The sequence below is a fragment of the Schistocerca nitens genome, chromosome 12 (assembly GCF_023898315.1).
Source record: "Schistocerca nitens isolate TAMUIC-IGC-003100 chromosome 12, iqSchNite1.1, whole genome shotgun sequence".
NCBI lineage: Eukaryota > Metazoa > Arthropoda > Insecta > Orthoptera > Acrididae > Schistocerca > Schistocerca nitens.
This window is the reverse complement of record NC_064625.1, coordinates 133,465,410-133,493,408: the sequence shown is the minus strand read 5'-3', so window position 1 is coordinate 133,493,408 and position 27,999 is coordinate 133,465,410. Positions and strand designations below refer to the sequence as shown.

Genomic DNA, 27,999 nt, shown 5'->3' with positions numbered 1-27,999 from the left:
AGATACCGTGACGAGCATCACGTGTTAACCAGATACTGCACAAGCTGACTGTTTTAATAAACAGCTGATACCGTGCCCTGCGCGACTGCAAGGAACTGTACCGTTACCTGCGTGACTATATTTTTTTCACAAGATCAACGCAGCTGCATCTACTGCAAAAGTAAGTTCACATTTTGCAGCTCGCTGTGTTAATAGCAGCTTTGGAAGCTTTTGCACTCTGTACTTCTCTTGTTGGCATGCTGAGATCGTGTGTCTTTGTTAAATCGGTTTAACAATGTAGTGAACAATAAGTGAAGGATCCGCTGAGAATTGTAGCAAGTTTGCAGTTTGCGTGTAGTTCTGCTGGTAATTTTCATACCTTGCGTGAAGTCTGAACACGCCTGTGGCGACCACAAGAATACGCATTTCTCTGGCTACAGTGGTTTCGAAATTTTACCTTTCGCATTACACTATAATTTCATTATTCTGTCGTTTATATCTACATTTAAATATACAAGATAATATTATAATAATATAAACTGTTTGTTTACATGCAATTAAATACTTCAATCTATAATAACCTTTTCTAATCAAAAAACATAAGTAGCTATAATCCTAGCTTAAAATAATCAATATTAATAAAATAAAACTTATAGCTATATACAGGGTAATTCACGAAGATATGAAAATATTTTAACATGCTGCTCTACAAGTAAGACTAAAGAAAAAGGTTCGTATAAGCATAGTCCGTAAATATTTAGTTACGGAGTTACGGCTAATAAAAGATTTTGCCTGAAATTTAGGCACTTCGCTAATATGAAGAGCTCCCAAAACTGTACGAGCTTAAAGTAAATCACGATTTCCATTGACTTTGTTGTTACTGGTCTGGTGAATCTAATAAAACATGTCCCGTACGTCTATCTGCAGTAGTTTTCCAGAACATCCGCAGAAGTAAAGATTATTTTACAAATAAATTTGTTTACTTTCCATGAGAATGTAGCAACGTTTATGTCATTGTTGGCAACCGTTAATGAGTTGTTTCTGTCGTATGTACACTGTACCACTTCATTAACATTGAGCGTTGTTTTTTTTCGGTTTAACAAGAATTCACGAGTGCTATGTTATTAACAAAAGGAGATTATCTGACACACTCGTGCACTTTCAGTTAACTCTATTACCATCATTATCCAAACTTAAATTCTCTACCACTTCTATTGAAAACTTTGTACAATTGTCTGGAGTTTAAAAAACAAATATTGGCAAGTAGTTAATAAGTTAAAAATTTTACGAAATTACGTCTCTGCTTCTGTGGATATTTTGGAAAATTGCTGCAGGTACAGGTCTCGGACATGTTTTATTAGATTCACCAAATCAATAATAGCAAAATAAGTGGAAATCGTGCTTTACTTTAACCTCGTACAGTTTTGCAATGGCTTCATATTAACGAAGTTCCTAAATTTCAGGCAAAACCTTTTATTAGCCGTAACTCCGTAAGTAAATATTTACGGACCTATGCTTATATAATTTTTTTTCTTTAGCTTTACTGGTAGAATAGCATATTAAAATATTTGCATATCTTCGTGAATCACTCTGTATAATCTATTAAATGTAATATATTAAAATAAACTGTTCATATTAAATAAGTATCATAAACGAAATATATTACAAAATCAAATAAAATTAGTCGCAAAACAAAGAAAAAACACAGATATGATTCCAGAAAAAAACTTTCTGTTCATATATTAGATAACAAAGAAGAGCCTGATTGAAGATTTGTATTGATAGGGTAACTGACGCGTACGTCAAACATTTTTAGGAGGAAATTGCGAACAGCTGTGCGCCATTTGACGAAATGCATGACACAACTGTGCGTAAGCCTTCAGTAGCACTAACATCTCTACTGTGGCTTCTTAATATTTTCATTATCTGTACTTACGTGGCAGTTTACGTATTTACACTACTGTCTCTGAGATGTTACTCGTCTTCAGTCTTTACCATACTGTTGCACAACTGTCTTGCACTTCTGTAGCACACACTTACCGTGCATCTGTGTCTAGAATCGAATGCATGAAGCAGCACCAACTGTGTCTTTGCTTTGTTTTCTAGGGTCGCGTGCCTCAATGTATAAAAACAGAAGCCTTACAGGATAGTTTTGATATCTGCCTGTTGAGAACCCTCTTCCCCAGGAACGGGTAGTCGCATAAGGCCCACACTTGTCACACGTTAACATCTGTGGTCGTCTGGCAGTGTAAGGATTTTAACCTAAGTCAATTCACCCACAATCTGCGGCCATTTATATCACATATTTCGGTTCTCTAAATCAGACTCACCAGAACCTATACGGTACTTCCTGTTGACCTGGGACCATGAAATTTGGCAACAAGAAGCAAAGTTCACAGTACAAGTAAAGTAAAAAGAATATGAAAATTGTTAAATTACAGCAATTTTAAAAAAATTGCCATTACAACATGCACTACATTCATTATAAGTCAAAAGTATAACTGTTGAACACTACTGCATGCAAATGCAAAATGTTAGTTGTTGTGGGGTTTTAGTAAGTAAATAAAAACATTTTATTAAATCTTCTATATCTACGTGTATAAACTGAGGTCATCTGCTCGCTTCTTTTGTATGTCCCGGCTAGTCTGAGGAACTACTGTAGAGATTTTAGTACCGATTTGGAATTCCTTGGACCGATATCTTGCCACTGACTATATCGGAAACAGGCAAGAGCTGTTGAGATTCTCGATCATCGCACGGAACCGTCAGTGCCCTAGTTCTATTCGCATTGCGCTGTTTTTTTCCCCTAACCCGCTTCTATAGTCGATAACTCTTTCATTTATTGATAAATAGCTGATAATCAGTTAAAACTCCACTTTCACATATGACAATCCACTTCTTGAGTGCGGATACCTGTTTGTTCTTTTCCTTTCTCAGTTCTGGTTCTAGGCGCTTCAGTCTGGAACCGCGCGATCGCTACGGTCGCAGGTTCGAATGCTGCCCCGGGCATGGATGCGTGTGATGTCCGTAGGTTAGTTAGGTTTAAGTAGTTCTACGTTCTAGGCGACTGATGAGCTCAGATGTTAAGTCCTATAGTGCTCAGAGCCATTTGATCCATCAGTCCTTGTGGGGCTGGAGTCATAACAATGCCAAACTGCTACATCACATGAAACTTAAATAATATATAAAATTTTGTATGTATAAAATCATACCATCTCTCGTGTAAGGCCGCGCGGGATTAGCCGAGCGGTCTAGGGCGCTGCAGTCAGGGACTCTGCAGCTGGTCCCGGCGGAGGTTCGAGTCCTTCCTCGGGCATGGGTGTATGTGTTTGTCCTTAGGATAATTTAGGTTAAGCAGTGTGTAAGCTTAGGGACTGATGACCTTAGCAGTTAAGTCCCATAAGATTTCACACACATTTTAACATTTTTTCCTCGTGTAAGTGATTGTGTTCCATGCGTTTCTGGTGTTATGTTGCCTCACTTTTCTGTATACAGATACTGTGATGATGGCTACTAATCAAAACCGGCAGTGATAACGAATACACCAGCGAAAAAAATTCTCCTGGCGTGGCCCAAAAAAGGTGAATGTGAAAGTATTTGAAAGACTGTGGGTGGAAAGTCGAGTACGAGCTACTTCATTTTACCTTCCTTGGTACCTTTAAAAATTTTCCCAAAACCTTTGGCATGCTAAAATACTCGCGCTCTTTTTAACATGCAACTCATTTCCCATTCCCAACCCCCCCCCCCCCAACTGTAACTCTTTCACACCCATTATTCCATTAAGTCAGTCATACCCATTCTTCAGTAGCTTCTCTTTCTTTTTTTGTTGTTTCCTATGTTTCCGGTCCCCCCTCATGTTCTCCCCATGTTGCCTTTTCCTTTCTTCCGTCATCGTTGCTTCCAGTTTCTTGTTTCTTCCGCCTTGAAAACCTTCTAAATTTATGATTTTGTTCTTGAAAAGGTTTATTTATATCCTATTCTTACAGTTGTTTTTTCTAGCTCTGTTCTTCTTTCTGTAATCCATGCCAGTGTCGATTTCTTATTCCACAGATACACGAATACTTGTTTGGGATTTCTTTTTCCAGAAATACTGCCACATTTGTTTTGTTTCTTTAGCCTGTCCCCGTTCATTCAGTAGAAGTGTCCAACGAAGACCGGTCCTTCCTTTGTCATTACTTCCGATATTTTCCCTATATTCGCGTAGAGATCCTCGTTACGTCTTAATCTCCAACCAACTTCAGTTTGAATTCGGCCCAAATATTTGTAACTATTCGTCCTTCAAGTACCTCTACCCTGTAAAGCTTGTAGCTAATTTTTAAGCATTCGCATGCAGGTGAACATTCTGGCTTTACCACTGCGAGACAATGTTTTAGTTTTGTTTTTCTAGATTTCTGTTTCTTGTCGTATGGTTCAAATGGCTCTGAGCACTATGCGACTTAACTTCTGAGGTCATCAGTCGCCTAGAACTTAGAACTAATTAAACCTAACTAATTTAAGGACATCACACACATCCATGCCCGAGGCAGGATTCGAACCTGCGACCGTAGCGGTCACGCGGTTCCAGACTGAAGCGCCTTTAACCGCACGGCCACACCGGCCGGCCTTTCTTGTCGTAGATTTTTTTGTCAGACCATATCATCTTTGGACTGTATTAATGCCAACATCGATTGAAAATTTTTCTAGACACTCATTTCGGTTATTTTATCTAATTTATTATCCCCCTCCCCTCACTTCCTATGTAAGTGGGACGCAATGAAGTACAGGATGTCCATAAATGTTTATCATGGCCACAAAATAATGAATCTTTTCACTGGATACAGTAAATGAGACGTCCATTATTCCACATACGTCTCTACTCATTAAGTTTTGAACCTTAGATAAACATTTAATACAGGAAATATTCTTCAACATTTAAATAACTTCAGAGTGTGTATCCCTGGGAAAAAGCAAAATATCAAGCCGGTATTAAATCCCTTGCCATACATCCTACAACATTTCTGCTGTGTTTGTGCCAACGTCGTCTCTGATACGCTGTTGCAATATCCAGAAGTGTCCGATTTCACTCGTCTGCTTTGACCCATGACGTCATCAGTATGGCGGAAATGGCTATTCTAAGCGTCTCCAATATGGCGCTTGTGACGTCACTACATACACACGGCAACGAACACGAAAATACATATAAATAAGACAATAACATCTCCCTCCAAAAATACAATCAAACTAACTGGACAATTGGGGGGTTTTAGGGTGGGGACAAGCTACGTATAACAGTAAAGAACACACCACGATCCGAAAACACACAAAATGACAAAGAAAAAAACAAAAATACTACATTCCGCGATACCAACAAAACCTACAGGAATCGGACACTTGCCTTGACCTACATAGGTCAACCACAGCACCTACAACTTAAACTACGAAAATCGGAATACGACATTTCCTTTGACCTGTATAGGTCAACCACAACTGACGATACCAAAATGCCGACACCTACAACCAAAACTACGAAAATCGGAATAAGACATTTCCCTTGACCTATACATGTTAAGCACAATTATTGATACCAAAAAACCAACACCTACAAGTAACAAAAATAAAACCAAAACGACAATGCCTCAGTCTAAAGATCAAACATCCCCCCCCCATAAATTAAAATACGTTCAATACACCATAAATACACAAAGCATCATAACTTTAGAAGAATAGACTCAAAATAACAATTAATTACCACCAAAAAATTTCGGCGCTCCAACAAACTAGGTCATCTTCCCCCCCCCCCCCGACACACACACACATATATACACACATGTCACATGTACCCGTCCCTCATCCGAGACGACGGAACGCTGATCAACCTCATATTCTCGCGACAAATACTACACAATCTCAGCGATTAGTCCTAATAACTGGAGGAATTAAATAATGGACAACATGTCCTCCCTCATCTTCAACCAAAACATATCACTGTCATATTTCATCGTCATATTCATACCTAACAACAGAAGCCACACAATAAATTGAACGTCTTACCGCATCACAAACAGCAAACCAGTAACGCCAAATACATAAACAAACAAAAAAAAAATTCATTGGTAACTCACTGGAAAAGCTTCCAAACGCTATGTCCCTAAATACAAACACTGCCAACGATTTCACACATCCAACACCAAGGCTCAGATCAATCAAATACAACATATTGCACTCAGTACACACCCACACACACACCAGCAGAGGGCACCATCAGATACGACAAGACGCCATCTACAAACGCAACCAACTCATAAACTCCGCGGCGTAATGACGTCACTCGCAACATCCTTACGTCACGGGTCAAAGCAGACGGGTGGATTCGGACGCTTCCATTAACCCTGCACACGGTATCCTTCACATACCACCAAAGAAAGAAATCTGAAGTGGGGTAATGTGAGGTGATCTCGGAGACCATGGAACTGGGCCATCTGTGTTGGGGAATGTCTTACTAAGAAACTCGCGCACATCTCAAACCCAAATGGAGAGAGCGTTATCTTGCTGAAAGATGATAGGGTCTTGCACATACTGTAGCTGGGAAAAGGACATAACTCAGCAACACGTCTAGGTGAAGGTATCCACCTCAGTTGCTTTCAAGGAAGAAAAATGAGCCAACGGCTCGATCACAGGTTACCCCACACCACACATTAACTTTTGGAACGCTCCGAATGTGTTCTTGTACGACATGAGGATTTTCTGATCCCCGATGCTGACATTATGGCGATTAACCCTTTGTTGCCTGACGGTACTTAAAAGTACCAGTAAGTTTTGACTCTCATTATTTTCTCGCGGTGCAGTTTCGTGATCTGAGAGCCTGTCGGTACGTAACAGTAACTCTGCTCTACTGTCTCATAGATGTTATTGTGCAATACATAGACCTCTCTGGCGGTCAGAGCTTGAAATTGTTTTTCGCGCGCTGCTGTGAGAACAGAAGATTGTATGTGCTTGTTTCCATGGAGTTGCCTGAATTTGTGCGCAATTTATTGAAACTTCCGTTGAGTTTTCCATTGTACGTACTTAGCTTCTTTGTTTTTTTATAATAGTTTGAAGCATTACGTTACAATTAAATGAGATAAAGTGGAAAATATAAGGCGGACTTATTAGTACCGTCAGGTTGTGCGAACACTTTATTGTAGCAACAGTGCGTTACCTCTCACTAGTTGTTCTGTCCACTTTTTCTCACACAGAAATCGGTAAATACATTTGCCTGTGGAACAATTAGAACAAACAGGAAAGGTTTTCCAGGGAATTTACCTAAAGAAAAATGTCTAAATCCAATCACAGACAGCCATCTTTAGACCTAACAGTATTTCAATGGAAGGAAAATAAAGTAGTGCATTTTGCGTCAAACTTCCATGGCACTGAACAGAGCGTAGTGACAAGAAAACAGAAAGATGGAACTAGTATGACTATACCATGTCCAGTTATTGTATGTGATTACAATAAAAACATGGGTGGTGTGGATCATGCAGACAGATTACGTTCAACTTATGGTCTTGACAAGCGATCAAAGAAATGGTGGCACCGTCTCTTCTGGGGAGCAATACAAATTGCTTTTGTCAATGATTACGTCATTTTCAGTGATTTACATGGGGCATTGCCACTGCTGGAATTCAGGCGTGCTGTGGCACTAGGGCTAATGAATGAACAGCAAGTGCCAAATCTCAAGAAGAGAAACTCTTGTAAAGATGAAATAACTCTCCAAAGAGAAGGAAGGATAACTTTTCTGTTCCGAAGGATGTACGTCTTGGCAATAGAGGAAACCATTTTGTAGTGTTCAGTTGTAAAAGAGGACGATACGAAATGTGTGCGAAAAATAAAATTCAGTCGAGACCACATTCACAATGAAGTACATGTAAAGTGTATTTGTGCTGCAATGAGAAAAAGAACTGTTTCCTACAATTTCATGAGGTATCACTAAATATGTGATATGTATATACTGTCAAAAATGTATAGGTAAGTTACTATGTATTGTGAAGTTGTTCTAGAATAAATTTATGCGAAATTAAAAAAAAAATTCTGAAATATATTTCTGTAAATTAATTTTCTAATGTAAAAATATTTAATATCTATGTGGAATAAAGTACAAGTTATAAAAATTGGAGCATTTTTCTGCGAATGTTGTGATTCTGTCCATGGAGTCTGACGGTACTTCTGAGTACCAGGTGAGAAAAAAATTGTGAAAAATAAAATAAAATTTTACAAAAAATCCTACAGTCATTTGAGGCCACAATAGCATAAATTCTGCAAAGAAAATGTTAAAAAGTAAATTTTTTCTTATGTCAGGAAACAAAGGGTTAACTGACAAGGGGACCCTCCCTACTGTAATTCACGGATTTTGATGCGCTTCGAATATGTTGTAAGGACACCTAACCTGATTACATGGCTGTCCGGTTTTTTAGCAACGGGACTTGGTTTTCGAGAAAATCGATTTTGAAGTTCATTGCGCGCTTTGTATATGTTGTAGTTTGGCAGGAGCCAACCCACGGAGTTTGGAGGAAGCCGAAAGGCACGCGTTTAGCTCACGCAGGCTGGCGTGAGGTCTGTAACAGGTCAAGGAAATTAGACTAGCAAAAAACGTACGTAGCTGCTGGAATACTTAACTTTAATCCGTTAATGTTGAACGTAGCTCTTGTCTGTACATTCTTTACAATATCAATAGCAACTGATAATGGCGCTTTGCTAGGTCGTAGCAAATGACGTAGCTGAAGGCTATGCTAACTATCGTCTCGGCAAATGAGAGCGTATTTTGTCAGTGAACCATCGCTAGCAACGTCGGCTGTACAACTGGGGCGAGTGCTAGGAAGTCTCTCTAGACCTGCCGTGTGGCGGCGCTCGGTCTGCAATCACTGATAGTGGCGACACGCGGGTCCGACGTATACTAACGGACCGCGGCCGATTTAAAGGCTACCACCTAGCAAGTGTGATGTCTGGCGGTGACACCACAGTATATATGTAACATTACTTACATTCCCAACAAGTCAGCGTAGTGCAGCGGTAAAAATTCACGGCTACCGCGCTGGAGATACCGTCTTCGTATTCTGCTGTTGTACTTTTGTTTTTTCGTTTCAAAATCGACCAAATTTTTCAGTTTTATTTCAAAGAATATCAACAAACAGCGTAAGGGGTGCGAAATTATAAAGATATATTCAGTTATTAATTTTTCTGTCATGCAATATTACAAAGTCTTATTTTTCATCGTCCACATTGCTTGATGTGCCAGAACAATATTGTGGGTGATACTTATCATAGAAACAACTGAGACACAAATTTTCGCAGCACCACGCGCGTTTTATGAGAGCACCCGTCTTGCAGGCGCACGGTTTCTTCGTGAGCGATATCAAGAAACACAGTTCTTTCGAATTCAAAAAGATTTCTCTCTCATCCGCTAATTTCGATGCGAACCGTACGTACCTAACCATGCTTTCAAAATTAGGTGCGCTGATGTAGGATTAGCGAATGCAATTTTATCGAATATTACCTAGAAGCGATCTCTCTATTGTCTTGCATCAAGTCGGCAGCATTCTGAATAAATTTCGTGAAGACTTTCTCCTGTCGGTAAAAGTAAACGTCGCAATGATGGCAATAAGGAGTGCACTTTGGTGGGACCACTTTTAGGGTGCAGGTGCTCGCTTTCCTTTCATCAGTTAATATCGTATAAAGTTGAATCGGTTTGCCCTCCCCACCAATCGATGATGTAAAAAAATTCGTACACCAGTTTCGTGGACTTCCCGAATTTCGTGCAGGACATGACTACATTTCTGTGTTTCCCAGTTAATTTGTCTATTCGTTTTTGAACGTTAGGACCAAATTTTCCGGACGGTTCTTGCATACATAAAAAAACATGCGGGAGCAGGATTCGAACACTGTACCTCCAGCGTGGTAGCCACTAACCTCTACCGCTGCGCTACCCTGACTTGCTGGTAATTTAAGTATAGTTACAGGTAAACAAAGCGCGCAATGAACTTCAAAACCGATTTTCTCAAAAACCATGGCCCGTCGCTAAAAAACCGTTTAGCCATGTACTCAGGGTAAGTGCCTCTACAACATATTTGAAGCGCATCAGAATCCGTGATTTACAGCTTGGAGGGTCCCCTTGTGAGCGACAAACGTTAAATCTAGCTTCATTGGAAAATCACACTCTGTTTAGGAAAACATTGGCTTCAGACAAAAGGGCCTCAGCATGTCCATTACAAATCGTTCACGTTTTGGGCGATTATCTGGTTGTAATCCCTGAACAATTCGGACCCTGTACGCATACAATTTAAAACTTACTGGAACCACTTCATGTGCTGTGCTTCCTGGATCTTGAAACTCCCTCGAAACGTATCGAATCCATTTGTGTGGCAACCTCGTGAATGTGGTTTGAACGGCCTGCACATTCTTTTACAAAACAAATGGCCTGTAACTACTTTTCCGCCTCTGAAACTACCCGGCTGCTAAAGACGTATCCGTCCATGTGCTATCTTTCCATAACGGGACACAAACATCTGCTGCACAGGGCTTCTTTTGAATGAGAAACTGTTGTACAGAAACACTTTATAAGTTCACTAGTAGACCTGTAACAAGAAAACCAACATTGCCATTGTAAACACACTATAACGCCAAAGAAACTGGCATAGCCATGCGGCTTCTTGTACGTAAACAACCAGCAGAATACGGCCTACGTATATACAAGGTGCATTCAAGTTCTAAGGCCGATTTTTTTTTCTCCGGACTGGAAAGAGATAGAAACATCCGCATTGTTTTAAAATGAGACCGCGTTCATTGTCAATACGTCCCAGAGATAGCAGCACCGTACGGCAGATGGAATTTTACCGCCAGTGGCGAGAATGAGAACTGATTTAAATACTTAAAATGGCGACGTTTTCCTTACTTGAACAGCGTGCAGTCATTCGTTTTCTGAATTTGCGTGGTGTGAAACCAATTGAAATTCATCGACAGTTGAAGGAGATATGTGGTGATGGAGTTATGGATGTGTCGAAAGTGCGTTCGTGGGTGCGACAGTTTAATGAAGGCAGAACATCGTGTGACAACAACCTCGGGCTTGCACAAGCCGGTCTGACGACACGATCGAGAAAGTGGAGAGAATTGTTTTGGGGGATCGCCGAATGGCTGTTGAACAGATCGCCTCCAGAGCTGGCATTTCTGTGTGTTCTGTGCACACAATCCTGCATGTTGTTGTTGTTGTGGTCTTCAGTCCTGAGACTGGTTTGATGCAGCTCTCCATGTTACTCTATCCTGTGCAAGCTTCTTCATCTCCCAGTACCTACTGCAACCTACATCCTTCTGAAAATGCTTAGTGTATTCATCTCTTGGTCTCCCTCTACGATTTTTACCCTCTACGCTGCCCTCCAATACTAAATTGGTGATCCCTTGATGCCTCAGAACATGTCCTACCAACCGATCTCTTCTTCTGGTCAAGTTGTGCCACAAACTTCTCTTCTCCCCAATCCTATTCAATACTTCCTCATTAGTTATGTGATCTACCCATCCAATCTTCAGCATTCTTCTGTAGCACCACATTTCGAAAGCTTCTATTCTCTTCTTGTCCAAACTATTTATCGTCCATGTTTCACTTCCATACATGGCTACACTCCATACAAATACTTTCAGAAATGACTTCCTGGCACTTAAATCTATACACGATGCAAACAAATTCCTCTTCTTCAGAAACGCTTTCCTTGCCATTGCCAGTCTACATTTTATATCCTCTCTACTTCGACCATCATCAGTTATTTTGCTCCCCAAACAGCAAAACTCCTTTACTACTTTAAGTGTCTCATTTCCTAATCTAATTACCTCAGCATCACCCGACTTAATTCGACTACATTCCAATATCCTCGTTTTGCTTTTGTTGATGTTCATCTTATATTCTCCTTTCAAGACACTGTCCATTCCATTCAACTGCTCTTCCAAGTCCTTTGCTGTCTCTGACAGAATTACAATGTCATCGGCGAACCTCAAAGTTTTTATTTCTTCTCCATGGATTTTAATACCTACTCCGAATCTTTCTTTTGTTTGCTTTACTGCTTGCTCAACATACAGATTGAATAACATTGGGCTACAACCCTGTCTTACTCCCTTCCCAACCACAGCTTCCCTTTCATGTCACTCGACTCTTATAACTGCCATCTGGTTTCTGTGCAAATTGTAAATAGCTTTTCGCTCCCTGTATTTTACCCCTGCCACCTTCTCGAATTTGAAAGGGAGTTTCTGGGGTTACTTTCTTTTTCGATGCACACGGGGGCATGGGCACTTCAGGAACAATGTTTCCTTCACTGCTAGCACACGTGTTTTCAAGTAGTTAAGAAGAAAATGCAGGTTTCACGTATCTTTTACCTGCAAATTTGCATTTCTTGAAATTACTTTTACGGTTAGCCATTTTACTTACGTATAAAAAGCAATAGAAATTAGCTTAACTACAAAAATAGCCGATAATCACAGTACTTTCAACGAAAACTAGTATCAGAAACAAAGGACTGATTTGTTTACTTGTAAAGCCAACTTCTGAGACGTAGCAGTCGACTCAAAACAAAGCAATTCACAGCCTTATAGACTGTGTAGTTCCCAAGATATGACTGCTGAACTGTGGCAGTATATGCCTAGCCGCGAAACTTTAGTCACACGTGAACATTCAAAATATTATTTGAACGTCTCACAGTTGTCTGATTTTAATGTATTATACAGGGTGGTCTATTGACAGTGACTGGGCCAAATATCTCACGAAATAAGCATCAAAGGAAAAAAAAAACTACAAAGAACGAAACTCGTCTAGCTTGAATGGGGAAATAAGATGGCAATATGGTTGGCTCGCTAGATGGCGCTGCCATAGGTCAAACGGATATCAACTGCTGTTGTTTTTAAAATAGGAACCTCCCACTTTTTCTTACATATTCGTGTAGTACGTAAAGAAATATGAATGTTTTAACATCTTGGGTTGTCGGGTGTTCTGCCGGATATCAGCGTCGCTGATATCCGGCAGAACACCCGACAACCCAAGATGTCATTAGATCGCCGGGAAAGCCTGAAGAGTTACATGAATGTTTTAGTTGGACCACTTTTTTCGCTTTGTGATAGATGGCGCTGTAATAGTCACTAACATATGGCTCACGATTTTAGACGAACAGTTGGTAACAGGTAGGTTTTTTAAATTAAAATACAGAACGTGGGTACGTTTGAACATTTTATTTCGGTTGTTCCAATGTGATATATGTACCTTTGTGAACCTACATTGATGTTTTAAGCACCTTCTTGCCTCCCACTGTTGAAGAGCAATTCTAGGGTGGCAATTACATCTTTTAACACGTTCATAACGCACGGCCTGTGGCGGAGTGGTTACACGACAATAACATCCCTGTAATGGACTGGTCTGCACAGAGTCCTGACTTTAGTCCTACGCAAAACCTTTGGGATGTTTTGGAAAACGATTTCGTGCCAGGCCTCACTGACCGACATCGATACCTTTCCTCAGTGCAGCACTCCGTGGAGAATGGGCCGCCATTCCCCAAGAAACCTTCCAGCACCTGACTGAACGGATACCTACGAAAGTGGAAGGTATCAAGGCTAAGGGTGGGCCAACACCATACTGAATTCCAGCATTATCGCTGGAGGGCGCCACGAACTTGTGATTTTCAGCCAGGTGTCTGGATACTTTTGATCAAATTGTGTATTTAACACATTAGCCAATTTTAAGGTAATCGAACTTTTGAAGCTGCTTTGGACAATGAAGTTCGATTTTTTCAAGAATCTGGGGTGGAGAACTAATTTATGCTTGCTTTACAAGTAATTAGCTGATCGTCAAACACGAACTTCTTTACAACCATTCCATAGTACAAAAACTGGTATAGTTACACATATGTTATGTGATCTCCAAATGTGCTACTGCAGCCCTCCATGTAAGATCCTCCTAGCTTCTGGTGTACTGAGTGAAATGACCATTGTGCTCTGCGTTATCGCAACTGAAACTGGAAAGCCCACATCGTGAGTTACGAATACCGCCCTCAAGGGTTCGACAGTGTTCAAGCCCAGGGACTGTGCTGGCCAGGGATGACGCTGCAGTTCAAAAAATGGTTCAAATGGCTCTGAGCACTATGGGACTCAACTGCTGAGGTCATTAGTCCCCTAGAACTTAGAACTAGTTAAACCTAACTAACCTAAGGACATCACAAACATCCATGCCCTAGGCAGGATTCGAACCTGCGACCGTAGCGGTCTTGCGGTTCCAGACTGCAGCGCCTTTAACCGCACGGCCACTTCGGCCGGCCGCTGCAGTTCAGTTGAGTGCTCCTCATACCACGACTGTGCTGTCATGACTGCGTGATTGGGCGCATTATCGTCCTGAAGTATGGCATCATTGTTGGGGAACAAGACTTGAACCACGGAGTGCAGCTGATCACCTAAAATATTCACATACTCACATAATCGTCGGCTGTAATACGGCCTTTGACAGTAACGACGGAACTAGCTCAATACCATGATATGACTGCTCACACCATCACACTTCCACCACCATGCTTAACTGTTGGAATGAAGCAATCAGGATTGTAGGCTTCTTTTGCCGTTCCCCATTTGTAAACTCGGCCCCATGTTGCAAGTAACGAAAACGTTGACTCGGCCCATTTCACGTCTTTCCATTAATCAACCGACCAGGATTTATGCTTCTGACACCATGTTTTACGTTTCTTTGCGTTATAATAAAATAAATGTCTTGTGACTAGGGCCTCCTGTCGGGTAGACCGTTCACCGGGTGCAAGTCTTTCGATTTGACGCCACTTCGGTGACTTGCGCATCGATTGGGATGAAACGGGGTGATTAGGACAACACAACACCCAGTCCCTGAGCGGAGAAAATCTCCGACCCAGCCGGGAATCGAACCCGGGCTCTTAGGATTGACATTCTGCCGCGCTGACCAATCACCTTTGCGTTGATTGTCATCACTGATGGTATCAGTACAGCAGCTAATCCACGAATATTCGCTTTATGGAGTTTTCTGCGGGCAATGGCGATAGATAGGGGGTGTGGAAGATGGTTATTGAGCTCTGCAGTCACTTTAGCCGCCGTATACGTGTTATTTTGACACGATTCATGTTAGCGTACTACGATCTATGTCATTTAGAGTTGATTTGCGCCCAATATTCCGTTTTCAAGATTACGTCTCTCATTGTTTTGTGTAGGTTGTTATGACTGTTGAAAACAGTTGGTCTTGAAACATTCAATAAGTTGGCTGTCTTGGTTACTGATGCTCTAGCTAATCGGGCCCCCACAATATGCCCTCTTTGGAACTCTGGTTTTTCAATCGGACGTCCACCTAGGCCTCTGAATGCAAATACGAAGTGCGCTCTACTCGTAAACAACCCGCACTGATGCGTAGTCAGTACCGAGCACGCACAGTATAGAGCGACGCGAGCATTACCTGCATTGTTAACCGTCAAACACAACCATCTCCCATTATTACTGGTGTTAACATTATTTTGCCTATCCCCTGTATGGCCAATAGTGCAACACAATTTGCCTCACCGCCGGTTTCACCGGCTTTGGATAGCGCCATTTCACCATTCACGGTGTACTTACAACTCGGCGACATGTTTACAAGCTTTTAGATGATCCATCTTTGAAGTGTACGTGAGACTGCAGCTGGTCATAAACTTGTAGAGATAATGAATACCAATAGCCGTACATTTCATAAAATATCTCAATTAGGAGACCATTATCGAAAATACATTAGTGTATACCAACGTCTAAAATTAAAACAAAGCAACACGGAACAACGCTTGCGGTTCTAGGTGCTATAGTCTGGAACCGAGTGACCGCTACGGTCGCAGGTTCGAATCCTGCCTCGGGCATGGATGTGTGTGATGTCCTTAGGTTAGTTAGGTTTAAGTAGTTCTAAGTTCTAGGAGACTGATGACCTCAGATGTTAAGTCCCATAGTGCTCAGAGCCATTTGAACCTGAAAAACTAGCTTCTCTTAAACACGAGCAGCAATTACCCGAACCATACGAATCCAGTATTTCATAACGAGAGCACTTAACGACACTCTAGAAATTTTAAACATAATTTCAAACCTTTTTCATTAGCAGTCAGATGAATAACTCGAAACTAATAAAATAATTAGGTTTTACCGTCATGAGGCACAAATATTTTCATGCTTGGCATAAAGTACAATACGTGATCAAAAGTATACGGACATCCCCCAAAACATATTTTTTTCATATTAGGTGTATTGTGCTGCCACCTACTGCCAGGTACTCCATATCAGCGACCTCAGTAGTCATTAGACATCGTGAGAGAGCAGAATGGGGCGCTCAGTGGAACTCACGGACTTGGAACGTGGTCAGGTGATTGGGTGTCACTTATGTCATACGTCTGTACGCGAGATTTCCACGCTCCTAAACAGCCCCAGGTCGACTATTTCCGATATGACAGTGAAGTGGAAACGCGAAGAGACACGTACAGCACAAAAGAGTACAGACCGACCTCGTCTGTTGACAAACAGAGACTGCCGACAGTTGAAGAGGGTCGTAATGTGTAATAGGCAGACATGTATCAAGACCATCACATAGGACTTCCAAACTGCATCAGGATCTACTGCAAGTACTATGACAGTTAGGCGGGAGGTGAGAAAGCTTAGATATCATGGTCGAGCGGCTGCTCATAAGCCACACATCACGCCGGTAAATGCCAAACGACGCCTCGCTCGGTGTAAGGAGCGCAAACATTGGGCAATTGAACTGTGAAAAATGGTTGTGTGGAGTGAAGAATTACGGTACACAATGTGGCGATCCGATGGCAAGGTGTGGGTATGGCGAATGCCCGGTGAACGTCATCTACCAGCGTGTGTAGTGTTCAACAGTAAAATTCGGAGGCGGTGTTGTTATGGTGTGGTGGTGTTTTTCATGGAGGGTGCTTGTACCCCTCGTTGTATTGCGTGGCACTATCACAGCACAGGCCTACATTGATGTTTTAAGCACCTGCTTGCTTCCCACTGTTGAAGAGCAATTCGGTAATGGCGATTGCATCTTTCAACACGTTCATAATGTATGGCCTGTGGCGGAATAGCTACACGACAATAATATCCCTGTAATGGACTGGCCTGCACAGAGTCCTGACCTCAATCCTACAGAATGCCTTTGGGGTGTTTTGGAACGGCGACTTCGTGACAGGCCTCACTGACCGACGTCAATACCTCTCCTCAGTGCAGCACTCCGTGGATAATTGGCTACCATTCCCCAAGAAACCTTCCAGCATGTGATTGAAAGTATGCCTACGAAAGTGTAAGCTGTCATCAAGGCTAAGGGTGGGCCAACACCATACTGAATTCCAGCATTATCGCTGGAGGGCGCCACGAACTTGTAAGTCATTTTCAGCCGGGTGTCTGGATACTTTTGATCAAATTGTGTATTTAACACATTAGCCAATTTTAAGGTAATGGAACTTTTGAAGCTGGTTTGGGCAATGAAGTTCGATTTTTTTAAGAATCTGGGGTGGAGAACTAATTGATGCTAGCTTTACAAGTAATTAGCTGAGCGTCAAAGGCGAACTTCTTTACAACGATTCCATAGTACAAAAACTGGTATAGTTAGACATATGTTATGTGATCTCCAAATGTGCGACCGCAGCCCTCCATGTACGATTCTCGTAGCTTTAGGCGTACTGAGTCAAATGACCATTGTACTCTGCGTTATCGCAACTGAAACTGGAAAGCCCACATCGTGAGTTACGAGGACCACATTCCTCTATGTATACCAACGTCTAAAATTAAAACAAAGCTACATGAAACAACGCTTGCGGTTCTAGGTGCTATAGTCTGGAACCGAGCGACCGTTACGGTCGCAGGTTCGAATCCTGCCTCGGGCATGGATATGTGTGGCGTCCTTAGATTAGTTAGGTTTAAGTAGTTCTAAGTTCTAGGGGACTGATGACCTCAGAAGTTAAGTCCCATAGTTCTCAAAGCCATTTGAACCATTTTTGAACAACGCCCGCACTGCAACATACTAGCGAACCAGGCATTGCTCTGGAACTGCTAAGTATGTATTGGAATCGAATGTACGTCCTAATCTCTTTCTTTTCCCTCTCTCTGCCCATCTTCTCCTCCTACTGTCACTGTTCATTTCCTCGTCTATATCTACATCTGCATCTACATAGAACCAGCAAGCCGCCGTAAGGTCAATGGCGGAGGGTACTCTGCACAACTACTTGTCATTTCCCCACGCAAATAGGCCGAGGGAAATACGACTGTCTGTACGCCTCCGTATGAGCCCTAATTTCTCGTATCTTCGTGGTCCTTCCGCGCAGAGTATGAAGGCGGCAGTAGAATCGATCGGCAGTCAGCTTCAAATGCCGGTTCTCTAAATTTTCTCAGTAGTTTCAGCCATAGTGTCGGTAATTCCTTTACAATTCTTGAGGGTATTTTCTTTCTGTCGTTGCAACTACAAAAACGTGTGATTTTTTTCACCAGACGCGTGGAGCACACCGATGTATTCTATTTGTTTTTGTACTTCTAAGTACACTCCAAGAAATGGAAAAAAGAACACATTGACACCGGTGTGTCAGACCCACCATACTTGCTCCGGACACTGCGAGAGGGCTGTACAAGCAATGATCACACGCACGGCACAGCGGACACACCAGGAACCGCGGTGTTGGCCGTCGAATGGCGCTAGCTGCGCAGCATTTGTGCACCGCCGCCGTCAGTGTCAGCCAGTTTGCCGTGGCATACGGAGCTCCATCGCAGTCTTTAACACTGGTAGCATGCCGCGACAGCGTGGACGTGAACCGTATGTGCAGTTGACGGACTTTGAGCGAGGGCGTATAGTGGGCATGCGGGAGGCCGGGTGGACGTACCGCCGAATTGCTCAACACGTGGGGCGTGAGGTCTCCACAGTACATCGATGTTGTCGCCAGTGGTCGGCGGAAGGTGCACGTGCCCGTCGACCTGGGACCGGACCGCAGCGACGCACGGATGCACGCCAAGACCGTAGGATCCTACGCAGTGCCGTAGGGGACCGCACCGCCACTTCCCAGCAAATTAGGGACACTGTTGCTCCTGGGGTATCGGCGAGGACCATTCGCAACCGTCTCCATGAAGCTGGGCTACGGTCCCGCACACCGTTAGGCCGTCTTCCGCTCACGCCCCAACATCGTGCAGCCCGCCTCCAGTGGTGTCGCGACAGGCGTGAATGGAGGGACGAATGGAGACGTGTCGTCTTCAGCGATGAGAGTCGCTTCTGCCTTGGTGCCAATGATGGTCGTATGCGTGTTTGGCGCCGTGCAGGTGAGCGCCACAATCAGGACTGCATACGACCGAGGCACACAGGGCCAACACCCGGCATCATGGTGTGGCGAGCGATCTCCTACACTGGCCGTACACCACTGGTGATCGTCGAGGGGACACTGAATAGTGCACGGTACATCCAAACCGTCATCGAACCCATCGTTCTACCATTCCTAGACCGGCAAGGGAACTTGCTGTTCCAACAGGACAATGCACGTCCGCATGTATCCCGTGCCACCCAACGTGCTCTAGAAGGTGTAAGTCAACTACCCTGGCCAGCAAGATCTCCGGATCTGTCCCCCATTGAGCATGTTTGGGACTGGATGAAGCGTCGTCTCACGCGGTCTGCACGTCCAGCACGAACGCTGGTCCAACTGAGGCGCCAGGTGGAAATGGCATGGCAAGCCGTTCCACAGGACTACATCCAGCATCTCTACGATCGTCTCCATGGGAGAATAGCAGCCTGCATTGCTGCGAAAGGTACTAGTGGCGACATTGTGCATGCTCTGTTGCCTGTGTCTATGTGCCTGTGGTTCTGTCAGTGTGATCATGTGATGTGTCTGACCCCAGGAATGTGTCAATAAAGTTTCCCCTTCCTGGGACAATGAATTCACGGTGTTCTTATTTCAATTTCCAGGAGTGTATGTGTTGTGGTTTGTGTTTCATAGTGTTACTTTTCCACTACTTTGCTTTTGGCCTACATAATTTTTGATTATTGTATATGTGTAGGTCTATTGAATTATGTTTCTATGTATTTGTGTACGATAATCTAATAATAAAAAATTTTAGGTCAAAGACGAGGTATCGGAAAGGTTAAGTTGGCAACAATAAATAACACAAACCACAACAATTACTTAGAAGTACAAAAACAAACAGAATACAGTGGTGTGAATAGTGTGTTATGAAAGAAGTAAGAAATACATAGTGCTGCAGAATAACTAAAAGTTAGACCAAAATTTTCAGTGTCTAACAAAGAAAAACAAGGATGTGCTAGCAGACGGTATTTTCCGATGTAACCGGAAGTACAAATCAACTTATTGTTCACGACTTTGAACGATGCGATTCCAGTCATGGGTTATAGTTCAAAATATTGTGTACCCCCCCCCCCCCCCCCCCCCCCCTACGAGTTGTAGAAGTCTGTAACGGCAATTTCCGAAGATCCATTATAATGCGTATGTATTTGTATAGCGTATGTACCAAATATCTGTAGGCTGTGTCCTTCCGAATCTTTATTAGAATAATGTGCAAAAATTTGAAGTAAATCTTTCAATAACTTTTCTACATATTTGGTAACGACGTTAAACAACGATTTGTCTTTCATGGCAGTATAGGGTACAATACAAATACAAGAATATTTGTGATTTGTGCACAGTACCAGATCAAAACTTTTTCAGGACCGAAACGTACTGCATCATCAGTTTTAGTTGAATTATACAGTGTGTAATTTTTAAGTTAACAAACCAGAATAAGTTGAAAAATAAATTACACACGAAAAAATGTGTAGAATCCAAAGTTGATTATTTTCGAGGAGGACATCTGCTGGTGCTGAAAATAGTCCGCCACCCCAGCCCCCTGGGGGTGGAGCGGGAGGTAACTTTAAAATTTCAAATGGGAACCCCTATTTTTTATTGCAGAATCAGATTCTACATAAAAAACTACGTACATTTTGTCTTAAACGGCACTGCAATTCAAGAAAATCCATGTTCTCATTTTTGCGTGGAAAATGGTTACGGATAAATAAAAAATACTTATTTACTTCGTAAATTTTGATTCGCTAAAACTAAAATTCTCCGTCTCTTCTCGTAGGGTGGGTTTTGACAGAGAGGAATTAGAGTTTTACAAATGTTGACCCGAATGTGCGGAAAAAATTAATATTTGGGTCAACATTTGTAAAAGTCTAATTAGTCTTTCTCAAACCCCACCCTATGTGAAGAGAGGGAGACTTTCAGTGAATCAAAATTTATGAAGTAAATAAGTATAAGTATTATGCGTAATCATTTTCCACTCTAAAGTCAGAACATGGATTTTCTTGAATTACAGTGCCAACTACCAAGAATCAAAACAAATGCTTAAGAAAAAATGTACGTAGATTTTTATGTAAAATCTGATTCTGCAATACAAAATTGGGGTTCGCAATTGAAATTTAGAAGTAGGCTTCCGCCTCACCCCCAGGGGGCTGGGGTGGTGGGCTAATTTTAGCACCAGCAAATGACCACCTCGAAAATAATCAACTTTGGATTCTACACATTTTTTTCGCGTGAAGCTTATTTTTCGAGTTATTCTGATTTGTGAACTTAAAATTTACACCCTGTATAGTAACCTGTACATTCTTTGTTCCATCAGTATATTTTACGTTCTTGTTTCCAATTAATTAAAATATCCCACCTTTCCCTCTCCCGCCCACAGCTTATTCGACTGCCATATCATTAGTACATGTGTTGTATATTTTAACTCATCCACGCAGATATTCTTCGAACTAGTTGTAACGTGGATATTGCATTAAGAAAAGTTAATTCTTCTTCAAAAAGTCGAAATAATAGTACTCAGTCCGTATATACTTGTTTTGCTTCTGCCGTAAAGTGTATTATTAAGTCGCACCACAGACGAATTGTGCGAATGGGAAGGAAATCGGTAGATGTGATGTGCATCCGAAGACAAACAAATTATTGCAACATCACGAAGACTGGATGATTTATTCAAGGGAAACAGCTTTAGATGTGACTCCGAAGGCTTTCCCGGCGTAATAGCGTAATTGATAATATTCTTCTCGGGCGAGCAGCCGAATCATAACGTCATCTTGACACAATATTTCCGCAGTCCAACTGTCCGCCATCTTCAGGTGATAGTGCTGGTACACGATCTCGCCTGAACTGACTTCTCAGCGCAAGCGGCGGCCCCTATATAGGCCGCACAAGGCGAAAAGGTGCTGTAACTGCCCTTTAGCGCAAAGTAAACATAGCGCCCCAGTGGTGGAAACAAGCGAAATCTACATCTACATCTACATACATACTCCACAATCCACCATACGGTGCGTGGCGGAGGGTACCTCGTACCGTAACCAGCATCTTCTCTCCCTAGGGCCGGTCGGAGTGGCCGAGCGGTTCTTGGCGCTACAGTCTGGAACTGCGCGACCGCTGCGGTCGCAGGTTCGAATCCTGCCTCGGGCATCGATGTGTGTGATATCCTTAGGTTACTTAGGTTTAAGTAGTTCTAAGTTCTAGGGAACTGATGACCTCAGAAGTTAAGTCTCACAGTGCTCAGAGCCATTTGAACCATTTTTTCTCTCCCTGTTCCACTCCCAAACAGAACGAGGGAAAAATGACTGCCTATATGCCTCTGTACGAGCCCTAATCTCTCTTATCTTATCTTTGTGGTCTTTCCGCGAAATATAAGTTGGCGGCAGTAAAATTGTACTGCAGTCAGCCTCAAATGCTAGTTCTCTAAATTTAATCAGTAGCGGTTCACGAAAAGAACGCCTCCTTCCCTCCAGAGACTCCCACCCGAGTTCCTGAAGCATTTCCGTTACCTACCAGTAACAAATGTAGCAGCCCGCCTCTGAATTGCTTCTATGTCCTCCCTCAATCCGACTCGATAGGGATCCCAAACGCTCGAGCAGTACTCAAGAATATGTCGTATTAGTGTTTTATAAGCGGTCACCCTTACAGATGAACCACATCTTCCCAAAATTCTACCAATGAACCGAAGACGACTATCCGCCTTCCCCACAACTGCCATTACATGCCAGTCCCACTTCATATCGCTCTGCAATGTTACGCCCAAATATTTAATCGACGTGACTGTGTCAAGCGCTACACTACGGGATTCTTTTTCCTATTCATCTGCATTAATTTACATTTATCTATATTTAGAGTTATCTGCCATTATTTACACCAATCAAAAATCCTGTCCAAGTCATCTTCTACCCTCCTACAGTCACTCAACGACGACACCTTCCCATACACCATAGTATCATCAGCAAACAGCCGCACATTGCTATCCACCCTATCCAAAAGATCATGTATGTAGATAGAAAACAACAGCGGACCTACCACACTTCCCTGGGGCACTCCAAATGATACCCTCACCTCCGATGAACACTCACCATCGAGGAGAACGTACTGGGTTCTATTACTTAAGAAGTCTTCGAGCCACTCATATACTTGGGAACCAATCCCATATGCTCGTACGTTAGTTAGGAGTCTGCAGTGGGGCACCGAGTGAAACGCTCTCCGGAAGTCAAGGAATATGGCATCCATCTGATACCATTCATCCATGGTTCGCAAGATATCATGTGAAAAAAGGGCGAGTCACGTTTCGCAGGAGCGATGCTTTCTAAAACCGTGCTGAGATATCGCTATCAAAAATAAAACATGATTCCGACGATCGAAACACAGGCCGTTGTTTTTTAATGTCTGATAACACCGGGTTCCAAGTCTTACTTAAAAGGTAGCCCTTGTCTCTATTAATAAGATTATCAGATAACCGAATCTCTCTGGATTCTTTTAAAACACAGTCCCAATAGCGAGATGCAGGGGTAACCATTTGTGTCTCGTCATATAGCATTCTGTGTCCCTCGGTAAGACAGTGCTCCGCCACTGCAGATTTCCAAGGCTGAAGCAACCGTGTGTGCCGCTGGTGCTCAACACATCGGTCCTGAATGGTCCGGATTGTCTGACCAATATAAGACTTCCCACAGTGGCAAGGGATCTTCTACACACCGGGCTTACTCAGACCCGAGTCAACTGACCCAAGAAGCCCTCTAATTTTGGCTGGCGAACGAAAAATACTTTTGGTATGATATCTTTTTAGAATTATTTTCGAGGAAATGCTCCCAGTAAAAGGTAGAAAAGCCACCGATTTGTAGGTATCTTCTGGTGGTTCAGGCGAAGGTCCAAACTGGAAAGCAAGATGGATCTGTTTATCTGTATAGCCATTCTGCTTGAACACAACCTTGAGATGGTCCACTTCTTGTGTCAAGCTTTCTCCATCTGAAATGGCATAAGCTCTTCTCGCCAACTAAACAAATTAATATTGCGTTGGTCCACCTCTGGATCTTATGCAAGCAGCTATTGGGCTTGGCGCTGTTTGTTGGAGTTGTTTGATGCCCTCCTGAGGGATACTGTGTCAAATATTGTCCAACTGGCGCATTGGATAGTCAAAACACTGAGCTGGTCGCAGGGCCCTGCCCATAATCCTCCAAACGCTCTCAGCTGGAGAGAGATCCGCAACCTTGCTGGTCAAGATATGGCTTGGCGAAACACGAAGGCAAGTTCTAGAATCTCTAGCCGGCCGTGTGAAGACGTGCGTTATCTTGCTGAAACGCAGGCCCAGGATGGCTTGTCATGAAGGTCAATAAAACAGACCGTGGAATATCGTCGACGTACTGGTGTACTGTAAGGGTGCCGTCCATGGTAACTACAGAGGCCCTGCTACGAAACCCAAGTTGTCGGGGCATACTTTGGGTGACAGTCTGGTTGGTATCCCATCGCTATCCGTAGCGTCTCTAGACACGTCTTAGCTGGTCATCGAGGCTCATTTTGAAGCGGGACTCATCAATGAGACACAAGGCCGAATCTACTGGACACCACTGTAAATGGTCTTATTGGTGTACAGATGACAATGGTTGTAGGTTCAAGGGGCGCTGTGAGCTCAGCCCACTTCCTGTGTGCCGTTTGTTAGCGGCCCTTGTGGGCACTGAAGCAAGCTCCATTTACACGTTGGATCGATGATAATATCATCTGGGGCTCTGAGTGCCTCTCTTATTATCTATCAGTCCTCATCTTCAGTCGCCTGTCTATGTAGACCGCTTCCTGAATGAGGTTTTCACTGTGCAGCGGAGTTGCGCTGATATGAAACTTCTTGGCACATTAAAACTGTGCACCAGACCGGGAATCGAACTCGTGACCTTTTCCTTTCGTGGACAAATGCTCTACCATCTGAGCTACCCAAGCATGACTCACGTCCCGTCCTCACAGCTTTACTTCTGCCAGTACCTCGTCTCCTAGCTTCCAGACTTTACAGAAGTTCTCTTGCGAACCTTTTCAGACCACTTCCTTCTTGATGCTGTGTTCGGTGATGGATCACTCATTCCAGCCAATATCTTCAAATAGTAACATCTCTCTAGTTCAAATGTCCAGCGACTACTCAATTTCTCCAACTGGCGTGGTTGAGCCCAAGTACATGTCCTCTGCGTATCTTGTTCACACTCCTGTCCGCGAGGCATAGGTACTGTCCAACTGAGTCCACCTGAAGAATTTCGTAAAGAGTTCAAGCCCTGGTATCGACATGCCTCCTGTTTACAATCCTTGCCAACTACGCAGTGAAATCGCTCTGCAGCGTCACACATTTACCCACTGGCCACCAAAGTTTACAATGTGTTACTTTCTGCCGATACCTCTATGAGTACCAGTTTGCGATTAATTTGGACAACACCTTCGTGGTGTGTCGTTTTATTTATTTATTTTGGAGTCTACTGTCAGCGTGTGTTACACGATAACTCTCTTCTTTTCTATTCGCAGGACGAGAAACGAATCTGAAGTATGAGCTACAAATCGATTATGCGTTACGCCAGAGCAAATGATTTGTATGAAGATGTGTCTGTGGCGAAAATTTCAGAAGAACACAGAGCGAAGACTGGCGAGGACGCGGTGATTGCAGTGGACGGAGTGGGATGCGTGTGGTACCTGTACCGGAACTGCGATTTTCGCTGTGGTGGGCAGTACAAGGAATTCCGGGAGGCGTGCTGGAACTTTGTGGAGAAATTCAGTAAATCTGGCGTTAGACTCGTGATCTTCTTCAATGGACTACCACCTGGTGAGAAGAAGGAGAAATGTCCAGACGTGTCTAAAGATAATGTGGAGAAAATTAAGCAGAATCTGCACGTGACTGGTGATACAACTACTGGGTCGAGATGCCTACCAGAGGGGCTGATGCCGTGTGCCCGGGTGAACTTCAGGAATGTACCATCAACTGAGGTGCGCCTCTGTGTGGAGGATTATTACCAGGAGACCGCTCAGTACGCAGCTAGCTGCAAAAATTGTCTCGGTGTGATGTCAAATACTGCAAGTTTTCTGATATATAAGGATGCACAAAGCATGTTCACATTCGACGGAACCCATCAGATAGATGGCGAAGTGAGGATGATGCGTTTTCCTTCCTCTGACCTCGCCTCCCACCTTGGCATCCAGCAGCAAGACCTGCCTGAGCTTGTAACATTCCTAGGAAGTGATAACATCAACTCGGAAGAGTGGCGAAGAGTTCACGGGCGACTTGGCACTCGTTACGGCCGAAGAGAGCATCTAGCCAGCGTTGTAGCGGAGCTGGTGAAGAACAACACGGTGGAGGAAATGTGCCGCATTGCGTTTGGTTACAGGTGGCGAGAATTCGTCGACACCGTGAAGGCAGACATTGACCACTTCAGGTACAAGCGAAGGGCAACTGTAAGGGCCTCAGATAAGTCTAGCTGGTCTGATGTCCTCCAGCGCATTACAGCTAAACACTTGTCTGGGGAGATACCAGCAGCTGTACTCTCAGTTGCCAAGTGTCACATGTTGGACACGGGTGCTGCACTGGAAGAGCTCTTCCAGGACGAGTATGCTGGAATGGCGACAGGAGACGTGCTTAAAAGTATGAGGAACAGGATGTACACCGTGCTGCTGTGGGAAAGTGGAGATGGTCCATTTTACGTGGAGGAGCTGGTGACCAGGAAGACGGAGGTGTACCGGGAGCAAGTGGAGGTCCAGAAGCACCTGCCACTCAATGTGCAACACCCGGGCCTGCTGAAACTGTGGGCTGGAGAAGTGGACACGCGCTGGAGGCTATTCAGCTGGATAGTAGGGGCTCCTGACTCAGAGGGTTCTGTCCTCAGGTCGCTGGAGCCCCAGTGTCTGGTCGTGCCAGCTGCCGCACTGCACTTTCTCCGCCATGAAGCCAAAGTCCTGGGGTGTCACGAGGCTGAGATCTTTGCCGTGGTCGCCATCACTGTACGCAATTTCACACAAGAGGAACTGGCCCAAAAACACATCCCCATGCTGGATACACGTGCCGCCTTCCTAGCGAGACTCTTCGTGCGTACCACCCTGCAAGTGCTGGATGCGGCCATTGTCTGTGGTCTGTCCTTCTCAACGGAGGCTGACTGCCAGCTGGATGCCTACTTTGATGGAAAGTTCTTCCACGAACTCTACCTCAAGGCTAAGAGTCAATCGTTCTCAAGGGTGGGAACTCATGCTCCCTGGGACCCTTCATACCTCGACCCAATTCACAAGTTGCTGAATGTTGTAGAACGCACCCATATTGGTCATGAGTGAATGGACAGTCACCATGCAACGTATGAAGTTAATGCAGTCCCGCCTACTGCTAAGGGGCATTATATCTGTTTTGAAAATGTCTGTATCTGTTGTTGAACAAGATGAAAATTACAATTAGCTTCTTAACAGCCAATCATGAGTAACATGTGGAATCAGAAACACCATCATGTCAAAAGCGGCCAAAATATATTAAAACATTGGTTGGGAAATACTAATGCACCAGAATCCAGAATAACATATGGTCAACATTGACTGGTCCAAGTACACCACAGATACACTTATGTATAAAACTCCAACGTATGACTAATCATGCCACTGTGAAAGATACAACGAATATTAATAAGTTGTGTTATTCTTTTTCACTGAAAAACTATGTGCACTGCATTTTAGTTTTTTAAGTATTTCTAAGTTA

At 43.3% G+C, this 27,999-nt stretch overlaps 1 protein-coding gene across 1 annotated transcript; it reads left to right on the top strand.

Annotated features, from left to right (window-relative positions):
- Positions 1-30: 30 nt before the first annotated feature.
- LOC126215201 (uncharacterized) lies at positions 31-27,833 on the top strand. The gene is made up of 2 exons (XM_049941866.1): positions 31-160; positions 25,800-27,833. The coding sequence occupies exon 2, from the start codon at positions 25,821-25,823 to the stop codon at positions 27,585-27,587; it is 1,767 nt and encodes a 588-aa protein (XP_049797823.1). The 5' UTR covers positions 31-160; positions 25,800-25,820; the 3' UTR covers positions 27,588-27,833.
- The last annotated feature ends 166 nt before the right edge of the window (positions 27,834-27,999 follow it).